Genomic DNA, 12,608 nt, shown 5'->3' with positions numbered 1-12,608 from the left:
CTTTTTTAATCCAGGTATCTCTGACCAATATTATCTGGTTAGAGGTCCGACACACTTGGATTGATCAGTCTGTTCAGTAATAAAAGATAACAGAGGCGCAAATGCAAAAATTACTGAACAAATGGGCTTTAGTAAACAACCACTGTTAATTTGTACATGCTGTCATAACAAACTGAAAAAGAAAAAGGGAAAATAACAGGAACAAATAACAGAAACAGTTTTATACTTGAACATCAGAGTCGATTAAACCTGAACTAACAGGATAAACCATTCAATATTTCTTGAATGTCTGGACATCCAAACTTAAACTAAAAAAGCCCCAAAACCTCCCAACCCCATCCTAGGTATGCTATTAGAAACAAAGGCTTCACATCATTCAAGCTGGCTTCATGATATATACACATTAGAGACTGACACGGGAGTGGATTTTCACTCCTGTCCCGTCCCACTACAGAAAAAAATTGTGTCCCATCCCGATCCCGGGCCAGAGTAGAAATCTAAATCCTGTCCCGTCCCACTCCTGGTGAAATTACTCCCATTCCCATCCCACTCCCATTCAGAATGACTCCCGCTCCTGCACCACTCCCATTCTTGTTGTCTTCAAAAAGATTTCTGCCAATACATTGAATCTGAATTTCTTTTGAGCGCGGGTGAAAAACTCAGAGCGGAAGCACTGTTGGTTTTTGGGTTGTGTAGTTTTTTTGACTCGCATTATAGTGTAGGCTTCAAGGAAAAAAACTACAAAATGGCGGTGCCAGTACTGGATTTTTTTTTCTTTCTATTTTATTTTAATGGCATCGATCCTAGTTTTTTTTTTTTTTTACTATTGGTTTGCTCCCGCTCCCATCTGCTCCCGTTAATGTTTAATCCTGTACCGTCCCAATCACGTGATCATTACTAATACTGACTCCCATCCCACGGGAATCCCGTGACCCGTGGGATTCCCGAAAAAATGTCAGTCTCTATTACACATTACAGTGTGTTAAATTTCAAAATATAGCCCTGGATTTGAAATGGGTTGTGGCTATGTCTCTACTACCCTTCTAAGGTAGAATGAAAGATTTTACTTTGAAACTGCAAATTATTAAAAATATGCATTTTTAATTTACCAAGTTTAGGGTTGGGTTTGTCAAGCTTAACTTTTCTATGTGCTGTTGTAAAATGCCAAATGGTAAGGAGGAAAAGAAACATGACTCAATTATTTAGTAAAGGCCTGTTAAATACACCCATAAAATGAAAACTAAATGCATATCAACTTGGTACATAAAGAAATATATTTTAGCAACAGAGACTATATGGGGAAACAGTTGAACTGAGATAGATATTTACAATAAGGAAATAGAGTATCAATTACCTTCCTCAATGAATTTTCAACAACAACAAAAAAACAGTGATGAGGGTGATTTTCTTCAATGGTACAGAATCCACCTCATCGTTATCACTGTTAGGTTGTGGCCAGGCAATGCTTTGTATAACAGTCTACAAAAAATAATTGATATAACATTTAAAGTGAGGGTTTTAACTTTTTGTTAAATCTTTCATTGTTGTGTTCTTAATGGTTCTAATTCATTTTTTTTTACCTCTGAGTAAAGCACCTCACTAGACATGTGGCTATATCTGAAATAGTTTTCCAGACTCCTGTTTCTTTTAGACCCTACTTTGTTTAATTGGCTGCTTAACACGGTGAAGCACTTGCAAATAGAGTTGATGCTATAAAAGTAAACAAGTGCATTATTTAATAGGAACTAGAGCATAAGCACAGATTTAACATAAAAGCACAACTTCTAATACAAATGCAAACAAGATAATTTATCAAATAATGACTGCATTTCAAAGGAGCTCCTGGAACAGCCGCAACACATTTACAAAAAAGATGAAAGAATTTAACAATCACATACCGGTAAGTAGTTGTCACCAGGAAATCCATATTAAAAAAGAACTCACTAATTTGGGAAGAAAAAAACGACTCAAAAGCTTAGGGAATCAACACACATGACACCTGATCTTAAGCTTAATGTGCCATGACAAAAAATTTTGTAATTCATACCAATGTGAAATTTCTCACCAGGTTACTCGGCTAACCTATTGTTTCACAAATGTCATTATAAGGACAGTCCTCCAAGGTCAAGGACGATGCCGCAGTATCAAAGCTTCCACCAGTCAACAGAATCACTACAGGCAAACTGAGTCCAGTCAAGCTAAAACCACTGTGCAAAAAAGAATGATCTATCATACGATCAGCCATCTCAAAAAGGTTGCTGTCCCACAGAACAGCAGCTGCAGAGGGAACCGTATGTTCTTTTTCCCCCTCAAAAAGGTTTATAGGAGCAGTGGAGCCTATATACAAAAAGACAAAGAAAAATTTGTATTATGTTTAAATATATGCTTGATCAAAGGCCAAAATCAGTCCTGGAGGCTTAGACTTTATTTTGATTACATGAAAAAATGAATTGTTTATTAGAAGTTTTATTTACATGTCAAATCTACTTTGATAAAAAAAAAAAAGAATGCTTTATTTATCCAATAGGAGATTAAATGTTTCAGTAAAGTTTAATGTTTTGATGAAACTGATGTCCAAGGAATAGGTTACAAATAAAAAATCTCCTAAAAAGTGTTTGACAAAGGAGGATAGTAAACACACGTACACACATTTGTCACGCTATCCTTGAGCGGACTTTCCATCGCCTTCCATTCATACTGCATTCATTTCTTTGGCATAACCATTTTCCAGTTTCTTGTATATAGAATACCTACTTAACCTAAACTCAATATACACTTTAGACCTAAGCTTAAGCCCAAATTGCCCTTGTCCTACTGGGAAGCAATCATTGGACTCATACCAATAAGTCCACAAAATGTAGCATGTTCCTGGTAAATTCAACTCCCAAATCAAAAGTCATCTCCAAACTGTTTAGAGACGCCATGCAGATCCAAGCTGAACAGGCTGAGACTGCTGTGGACTATCCAGACTCAGAAAGCCAGATGTGAACAGGCACTAGTTAAAGCTGGATTGCAGGGTGCTGTTATACATCCTGGACAGGTCACTCACCTGAGATACCAACTTTCAACTAACTTCAGTTCCCCAGTTGCTCTGTTTGAAGTCTCTGACCCTAATACTAAATTACAGCTGCTTGACATTTATGATGGACTAGTTAAAGATCATAAAGGCAAACGACCATATATAGGTAATCACACAGCGACTTATATAACTTTAGGACGTTTGACAATATTTGAGAGTATCTAGTCTATTAACAAAACAATAGAGACAGCCACTCCAACAACAAATGACCCTAACAACTGATTAAATTGAAGCAGAACAAACACTTAGTGAGTCCACATCCCAGCTGTGCAACCCACCAAATTGATGTGAGTCATTTAAGTGATGAAAAGCAGTCTGTTGTAAGACAGATGTTGTATGAAGAGTCAAATGCATTCTCCCATAATGAGGATTACATAGGATGGATCCCCAGTCTTCAGATTAACATTACATTAAAAGAGGACATCTCAGTATAATGAACATACTCCGCTATTCCCAAGCCACTCTACAGGGAAGATAAAGAGTATATTCAAAACCTTCTGGCCAAAAAGTGGATAGTCAAGTCTCAATCCCCATATGCAGCTCCCATGGTTTGTGTGCGGGAGAAAGACTAGGCTCCTAAACTAGAGGACAGTGCCAGACAGATGTCCCTCCCTCGCATTTAGGATCTTATTGACACACTGGGGGGATACTGTTGGTTCTTTAAGACCAGGGGAAGGCCTATTATTAAAGCAATATTTTGGTGCTTTATAGTCAGATTTTGGATGGTTTTAGAAAAATGAACATTATCAGCAGATCGTGCTTTTGTTATGGGAACGACACGAGGCTGTGTAATGGCGGCGCTCCAACATTCCTCTGATAGTAGTAGGAATAGGATCCCAGACATTATTTTAAGGTTAAATACTTCTTGTAGCCGTAAAAAGGTAATTATATTGAAACTTTGTTTTGCACATGTAAGATTGTATGGGAAAAAAAAAGGTTTGATTAGAAGACCAATAAATAGTAAAAGTGGATATTAGTTCAGTTGATACTCAGGTAGTTAACAAAAAGAAAGCTTGTAAATAAAGACACTATAAAGCAAGGCTGCATCAAACCAGAACACACTGCTTCTCGTCTCATCATTCCCCCTGTTTATTCAGAGAGAGTACTTCTGCTGCAGGTCTGCCCCCCTCTAGAGCGGACCCGTAACAATAGCATGTGTAATTGGTTGTCAATCAGTATCGCTTCCTAAGTGGACAGTTTTGATTTCACAGAAGTTTGATTTAATTGAGGTTATATGGTGCTTTTTCGTGTTCCCTTTATTGTTTTTGAGCAGTGTATATGTACATAAATATAGATAATTTGACATATATAGCGAGCATAAAATGGTCAAAGACGCTATAAAAAAAAAACAAAAAGCAAACAATAAGCCTTATGTGTTTCTCTGAAATTTTGCCGTTTAGGTCATTAAGGATTACTAAAGTTACTGTATTTCCAAAAAGCTAGAATAATGAGAAAGAGACTTTTATTACAGAGCATCTAGAAAATATCCATATCACATAATTTATTTACAGTATGATAGAGAATTATTCCAATTACATGAACCTATTTACCCTAAACAGTTTACACTTAACTGCTGTGTACTATTTCAGCGGCTGCATCCTCCGAAGGACCTGATCTACCTGGACTGGGTCCATAAAAGTAACGAGGCTGGAAGAGTTAGGCTAAAGAATTGAACTACTTACTACTGTTCTGTGTGCTTATTTCATTTTTTAGGAGAATGAGCAACAGTACTGTCAATGCACGTATCAGATATTAGATTCTGTGCTTAAATGTTATCTAAACCTTTTTGTATAGGGATAGATAAAAACTTTAAAAAGAACAAAAATTACCTGTGACATACGACTCAATAAGCCATTTAAAATAACAATTTTATCTGACTTATTAACCATTTAAATTAGACTATTACCATTAATGTAAGATGAAATTATTTACATAGTTGTATTATATCCTGCCTCTACAATATTCACCACTGTTCCTCGCCATTTCACTTTTACCTTTGAGCATGGAGCAGCTGGCTTGTTTGGACTCCCAACAAATACAGGATATCCTAGGCCACAGAGGATACATTGGCCTGTCCTTCCAAACCGGCAGAAGAAGGCTGCCTTTGTCAGCCCCATAAGGAGGAGCCTTACTATCTAAACAGGCCAAGGTGCTGCGCTATGACATAATCAGCTGACTAATCTGGCCTTTGGAGGACACAGCCACTGGATTTGATCTCAGCAAATACATCATTAATTCAATGTAAAAACACTTGTTTGAGATTGTTGTTAAATTCTTAAACATAGAAGACTAAGAATCCACTTTTACAGTGTGTTACAGCCTTTGCTTGATACTTACTTGCTCTACCTTTGGCAGCAATCACAGCTTCAAGGTGGATCAATTAAAGCTTTTTTTGGCAGCTTGGCCCAATCACCTTTGCTGTATATTCCTTGCTTCAACAGGTTGGTTTAGAGATGCACAGCCATTTTCAGATCTTTCCAGAGAGGATCAAACTGATTCAAGTCTGGACTCTGCTGGCCTAGCCATTCCAGGACATTCTGAAACCACTTGTTTGGGATCTTTGAGGTGCACTTGGGGAACTGCCCCCATCTAAAGTTAAGAATTCTCTACAGAAGGCTTTTACCCACAATTTACCCACAGGCTTTTACCATAGCATTTATCTTTCCCTCTATCCTGCCTGGTTTTCCAGTTGCTGTGGCTGAACAAAATCCCAATTGCATGATGTACCATGTAGGTATAACGTGCACCTAGTAAAAAGCAGTCCATGGTGTCCTCCATACAAACTTGGCATTCAGAACAAAGAGTTCAATCTTTGAGGCAAAAGATGTGCTTGTGTGTGTAAGACAATCAGGATCGTATTATCAAGTTATCTTTATTTGCTTTTTTTATGCTTTTATCTTCTTGTATTTTAATGTAGCAATTAGAACTGGACTCTGCATCCCATATAAACAGAACTGAACTTTACTGCCAGTTTGCACCAGTATTATTTTGCACTGCTAACATTCGTTATTCTGCACACTTATTTTATATTGTAATGTTGTTTTTTCACTTTCAATCTCATTACATTGTTGTGAGCTGTATGCAACAAAATTTAGTATTTTTGTGCACTCTGTGCATACAAAATTACAATAAAATTTGTCTAAGTCATTAGAGGGGAATAAATGCTACATGGCCTCCAACCTAGAGCAGCAATGGAGGAAAGATGTTTCAGGTACATACACAAGGCATGATCATCAGATGCACATGCTCGAATATGTGCTTGTTCTAAAATAATCTCAGGCGACGCAATTCAAATTTTACCCATATGTTTATTCTCTCCATTATACTATTAGACATCTACAGTTAGAACACATTTGGCAAATACAATGGTTTGGCAAATACCTTGTTCCAACTAGCTGAATGTCTTAAAAATAGGCATAATTCGATTTTTTTTTAAGGAGAAATCACACACATAGACTTAATCCCATTCAATGTACAATACAGTTTTTCGACCCACCAATTCTGTGCCTTTAAAATAACCACATAAATCCTGCTGTAGCTTCCAATGCTATAAAGACAGAGCATATACCTGGTCTGAGAAGAAGAGAAAAAGTGAGACAGACAACATTCACGACACAAACTCCTTTTCTTCAAAATTGTCAACCACTCTGAACAACAAAGCTCTATTTTCATAGAGGAGAAAGAACTATACATTATGAAACTGTAAACAAAATGTTCTTTAGTGAAGACCAAGAACTTAATCTTGAAATAAAAAAAGCTCCATTTAAGACAACCCATAACCACAGTGAGTTACACAACTTCACATAAATAAAAAGTGCTATTTCTGTGCTGCATTTTGGCACACCTTTCTGAGTAAGGTCATACCAGCAGGATTTCCACCTGATACAAAAACGTTTGAATGTAAAAATAATACATGCCCACATCACCTGGCACTACAAGCGCTGTTTCTGATCTTTTTCACTTCAACTGTTTCTCCCTTTTTACTTAAATTTAAAGTATCTCAGCTCCTCAAAACATCTACCCCTGAAGTTAGAGCAGAATGATATTCACCGTCAAACCACTGTTATAAAGACATCTTATCTTTAAAAATATATACAACACACTCTACTTTTCTTTCATTAAAGCAGTTGGAACTTCATACGATCAATTATCTCACAAAACAGCCTGGATTGATTAAGCTGAAGCCTAAGTTTATTACAGTTATGCACATGTTTCAAAATGGATTCAAGGGCCGTGATTGTAGTAGAAAAGTGAGCTCATCATGCTTTTCACTTTGCCCTTATGACAGTGAAGAAGTATCAGTTCTGACCGAAAATATTTTTCAGGCTTTGACCCCAAAGAGCTGCCAGTTTATCTTGCATAAAATGTTAAGGTTTTGCTCAGAATGTTGTTTAAAAAGAAAACTTATGTGCAAAATGATGATGTTCATATTGAGATGAGTGTCGATAAAACCCAATTTTACAGCTTTTCATGTATGAAGTAATGCAATTCCACTACTATGATTTTAATTGTTGAATAGTGCTGCAAACATCTTCAAACACCTTATCAGTTCAACTCTGGGTGATGCTCTACATATATGCGCTACTTCAGAGAAAATAAAAAATAAAAATAGAATGGCAAATATATCTGCCCGGTTTTGCCATTAATCCAAAATCTGTATTTATCCTGAAAACTGGATAAATATTTGAGGTAATATTTTGCGACAAGTGAGGAATACAGATATATGATCACTCAGTTATGTCTTGATTTTTATCTTTATATTGTTTTTAATAGAAAGATCACCAATATGAAGTGCTTTGACCAACCTGCTCTTTGAGTACAGAGCAGGTGCATCACGGTGCATAACAGATCTCATTACAAGAGGCAAACCATCCAGCCTTTCTATGCCCAATTCATAATAAAAAATATCTATATCTATAGATATATCTATATCTATACACAAACATTCACACACATAAATATGGATTGTGATGCACCTGCTCTGAATTACTCTTATAAAGAACAGTAATAAAGACTAGAAAATGACAGAAGGGAGGGATATTTCCCTTACTCTTTTCTTCATTATATATATCAGGACTGGGACAATTCTGAAATTAAATTCCAGTTGTTAAGACTGCACAGGAAAATTCTAGGTAACAGGTTTTATAATCAAAGCCTTACTTCTAAAATTATCAATATTTCCCTACAAAATGTTCAGAAGCATATTTTTGAATTTGCAGTGCAAATGTAAATTTACAAAAATATGTTTAAAGACAGCAACAAATTTTAAAAAATTCTGCAAGACAGTGTTTAACTACTCTTTATATTTGACTTCAGTGCTCTGCATAGGTGACTTCTTCACTATCACAAATGAGATGGATTTTCTGCAATGCTTTGAATATTACATCAAAAATGTCCACTGTAACGTTTGTCTCAATGAGTAGCCATTTATTCAGTGTGCTGAGTTCAACTTTATATAGAGTGGATCTGTGCTGCATTGTCCATTCAGCACCATCAGCCCCAGTACCATTTGTTAAGGTTATTGAATGCCCTGTATTCTTTATGCCGTCTCAGGTAATCACAAGCCTGGCATGTGTGCTCTGCCCAGAAATTGGCTCTGTTTACTTTAAATTGCCGTCTCCATTTAAAGTACCCAAGATACAATTCCTCATTTTTGTCCAGGAGAAGCAGGTAATCCGCCAGCTCTTTCGGTGAGTTAAAGTCATCCACATGGATAAATGCGTCTCCTTGAACAAAGTTCTCATAGTTCTGCCTAGTTGTACCAAGGACCACTGGTACTGTGCCCACAGAGAGTGGGATGTAGAGTTTCTCAGTGATGTAGTCCTTATGGATTGAGTTCTCAAAGGACAAATAGAACTTACAGCTAGACATAGTAGGAATGTAATCTTTGTCAGCGATGTATTCCCCAAATGCATGTCCATATGCATGAACCTCGATGTGTTTGTACAACTCATTGTAATATTTTACCCGCACATGTTCTGGATTCCAGTTACTCACAATCCAGCAAACCAGTTTGTCTTTGCTTGGTGGTACAAAGTCCTCCACAGTCTCTGCTGCTACAATAGTTCCATAAGGCACTTGGATGTCAGAATCTTGACGATAATTGAGAGTCAGGTTGAACAAGTTGTTAATCCCAGGCAGCTGGGCTGAATGGGATGGAGACTCCAAGTTCATCCAAATCCATTTCTGGAAGGGCGGCCTCTGTGATGTCGGCAGATTGGACAGGTCCCCAGCAATGTCTCGATGATGGATGACAACCCCATCCGATTTATTGTAGAAGTTTTTGTCAGCGGTAATAAAGCAGCCCTCAATGTTAAAGTCAGAGCTGCAGATGTTCATTTCATAGGTTTGTCCAAAGGGCCAAAGCCAAACTAGAACAGTGGTCACATTTTTGTCACTCTTTGCAAAAACATGCTTTATATGGTTTGCGGAATCAGATGACTCTAATGGACCATTTAACCAGCTAGTGGATGGCTTGAAATACATCAAAAATGCAGTCACAAAACATCCGAGAATGAAAATAGAGAACAAAAGAGGTCGAAGGATTTTATGAGAAGTTCCAGGTGACATGCTCTGTCCTGGAAAGACACAAGAGAGAGAGAAAAAAAACACAATCAAAAGGATATTAATTCAAGATAAGAAAGTTTTCGGTTCTCATTGCACAATAAATAAAATCAACATTGGGCCAAGAAGCTTCTTCCCCAACTGTGCCTTACAGACCTGTTGGCAGCATGCTGAGATTCCACACAAAGCCCTTTGTGAATTTTGTGTTTTCTTTTAACAAATCTGACGTTTTGGTCAGGGAGATGGACCTTTGCTCTCCAGGAGAAAATACAGGTTCTTGATGAACTAATGAGGTTTGGCTGATGTCACATTAGCCGGTCTTCTCAAGGAGTCCACCTTCATGTCAGCATGAAATAAAAGACAATACAAATTAACTGGTTATGAACAATCAGAGAACAAAATGTGGATTGTATGTAAAAACAAATATAGATACGTACAGTTATGGTCAGATTTAGACGCACTTAATGTTATGCTGAATATACTAACTCTTTTTCTAAGGTTAAATTACATTAAAATATTGAAACTGGGTATTTTCTGTATGAATCATAATTATACAGTGAAGTTTGTCAAAGCACTCTGCTTCTGTTAAAGGTTTCTGTAACTCATTGGTAAATTTTACATGGAACAATTTTCATACCTTTTGTTGTTGACCTTGTTTTAGTAATATTGCTTGATAAAGCCTTTTACAAAATTCTACACTATAAATAACTAATAGAAGCTGGTACGATCCAGGCTGATGTAGTATCGGGTCAGTATCATTGTTGGCCAATTCTCAAAGGTGCAATATCCATATCATATTGGAAATGGAAAAAGTTGCACCAGCAAACCCCTATTGTACATAAAGGATGTCTAAATAACAAAACAAATTGCCTACAATACTTTTCAACTATTTTCCTGGTAGTTAAAACTTGCACTTACTCTCTAACAGGAAAATGCTACCCCAACTTAAATTAATTGAATCAATTGGTAACAATAATTGACTCAAGTTGATACAGCTTAATTTAAGAATATAAGAAAAATTAAATACATTAGACTTAATTGAATTACTTTTTCCAATTAAAGCAGTTAATTTGAGGTGCCATTTTCTTTTTAGAGTGTACCACCTTGGCTTACCACAGTGCCAATAATCTGATTTAAAAGTAAAAGAACTGTGAATGTCAGGATTTGGTTGTGGTTTGAGGACCCAAATGCAGAGGCAGAGAGGCTGAGGTGATTTCTTACAGTTGTAAGTGGTGAAAACAGTAAACAAAGGCAGGAACCCAAAAATCCAACTTAAAATGTAAAACAAACCAGAACAATGGAGACATCAGGGGGAAACAACCAGCAACAGTAATGAGAAACCAGCAAAGAGTGACAGCAGAGGGAAAGTATATATTGTCTGACTGAACAAAGGCAAGGCTAACGAGCTGATAAGGAGCAGGTGTGAGTGGAGAGCAGTCTATGAAGGAGCTAGGGAAAGAAGACCAACACAAGGGCGCACAAGTCGTTCTACTCGCGGTGGTTTTTAGCTTCACCCAGCGACAGTCCTCTGGTCTGGGGGAGCAAAAATTTGTTTTGTTGAAGTTAAAGTGACGGAGGTGTAATTTGGAGTTAGTTGTAGATAACTTTAAATAAGGAAGTAAGATGGAAGAATGCGAAGAATTAGATGACTCGGATAATTGTAGTTTGAGTAGTGATTATTGTAATAGAAGTGGTAAAACAGGAAACTGGCAAACAGTGAGTCGAGGAAATAAGAAAAGGAAAGGCTTTGAATCTGATGAAGAAAAAAGAGAGGAAAATACAAGAAATGAAATGAAAGTGATTCTTAGATTCCAGAACCCATGTGCATTGAATCCGTTAAAGATAAGTGAGGCAATATATAAAATAGTAGGTGAAGTGAATACAGTCAAAACGCTAAGAGATGGCAATCTATTGGTATTATGCAGAGATAGAGATCAGGTGCAGGGACTAATGAGAAGCAAGACGTTGTTGGGAAAAACAATCAAGCCGCAAATATGGCAGGAAAGAGGAAAAGTAATGGGAGTAATATATGGAGTATCAACTGATTTGACGGAGGAAGAGATTAAAGGTAATATAAAAGGAGCTCGAGTGATTAAAGTGAAACGTCTGTTTGCTACAAGAGAAGGAGTTAAAAGTCCTAGTAAATCAGTTATGTTAGTACTAGAAGAAGATAGATTACCTGAAAAAATGATGATTGGGTTTGTCAGCTATACAGTTAGGCAATACATTCCTCCACCAACCAGGTGTTACAAATGTCAGAGGTTCGGACATATTGCTGCTGCTTGCAGAGCTAAGGCCAGGTGTTCCAAGTGTGGAGGGGAGCATGAATATGGGAAATGTTCTGAAGGAACTAAGTTAAGGTGCTGTAACTGTGGTGGGGAACACAGTGCTGCATTTAAAGGATGTGAAGCTCATAAAAGAGCAGTACAGGTACAAAATATACGTGTCAAAGAAAAAGTTACCTATGCAGATGCAGTTAAAAAGGTAAGTAACTCAAATGTTAATGCTAAAAGTATTTCTGTGCCTCACACTCCACCTCAAAAAACAGAGCAAACCCAGAGCCTGAATACCTCAGGAAATACAATGATTGTGGATAAAAATAAATTTGTTGCATTTATTGTGGAAGTAATAAATTGTTCAGCTCAGACAGATAGTAGAACAGAGCGAATTAAAATAATAATCAAAGCAGCAGAAAAATACCTTGAGATGGAAGACCTGTCTTTTGAGTCAATCAGTGCAGTTTTAACAGGGATTAATGAAAGTCAACAGTCCAGGAGTGGTGACAATTGATGGTCTTATCCATATTACAGTGGAATGCAAGAAGCTTAATTGCTAATGGCCAAGAATTAAAATATTTTATTGAAAGACAGAATGTTAGACCAAATATAGTATGTATTCAAGAAACCTGGTTAAAACCATCACTTGATTTTATTCTTAGTGGATATATTGAACTACGTAAAGATAG

At 36.9% G+C, this 12,608-nt stretch overlaps 1 protein-coding gene across 6 annotated transcripts in view; it reads right to left on the bottom strand.

Moving 5' to 3' along the window:
• Positions 1–6,367: 6,367 nt before the first annotated feature.
• The window catches only part of fut9a (fucosyltransferase 9a), a 35,147-nt gene continuing 28,906 nt past the window's right edge, over positions 6,368–12,608 (bottom strand). For all 6 annotated transcript variants that reach the window (XM_038273050.1, XM_038273042.1, XM_038273060.1 and 3 more), the window contains 2 exons: positions 9,800–9,979; positions 6,368–9,657 (listed from right to left, as the gene is read on the bottom strand). In XM_038273050.1, coding sequence (XP_038128978.1) covers positions 8,573–9,657; positions 9,800–9,812 — 1,098 coding nt within the window. In that variant the 5' untranslated portion in view covers positions 9,813–9,979 and the 3' untranslated portion in view covers positions 6,368–8,572. The remainder of the gene's footprint in view (positions 9,658–9,799; positions 9,980–12,608) is intronic.

The sequence above is a fragment of the Cyprinodon tularosa genome, unplaced genomic scaffold, assembly GCF_016077235.1.
Source record: "Cyprinodon tularosa strain WSP-4 unplaced genomic scaffold, ASM1607723v1 ctg120, whole genome shotgun sequence".
In the NCBI taxonomy this organism is placed as follows: domain Eukaryota; kingdom Metazoa; phylum Chordata; class Actinopteri; order Cyprinodontiformes; family Cyprinodontidae; genus Cyprinodon; species Cyprinodon tularosa.
The sequence above is the reverse complement of the archived record's forward strand: the minus strand, read 5'-3'. Positions and strand labels throughout refer to the sequence as shown.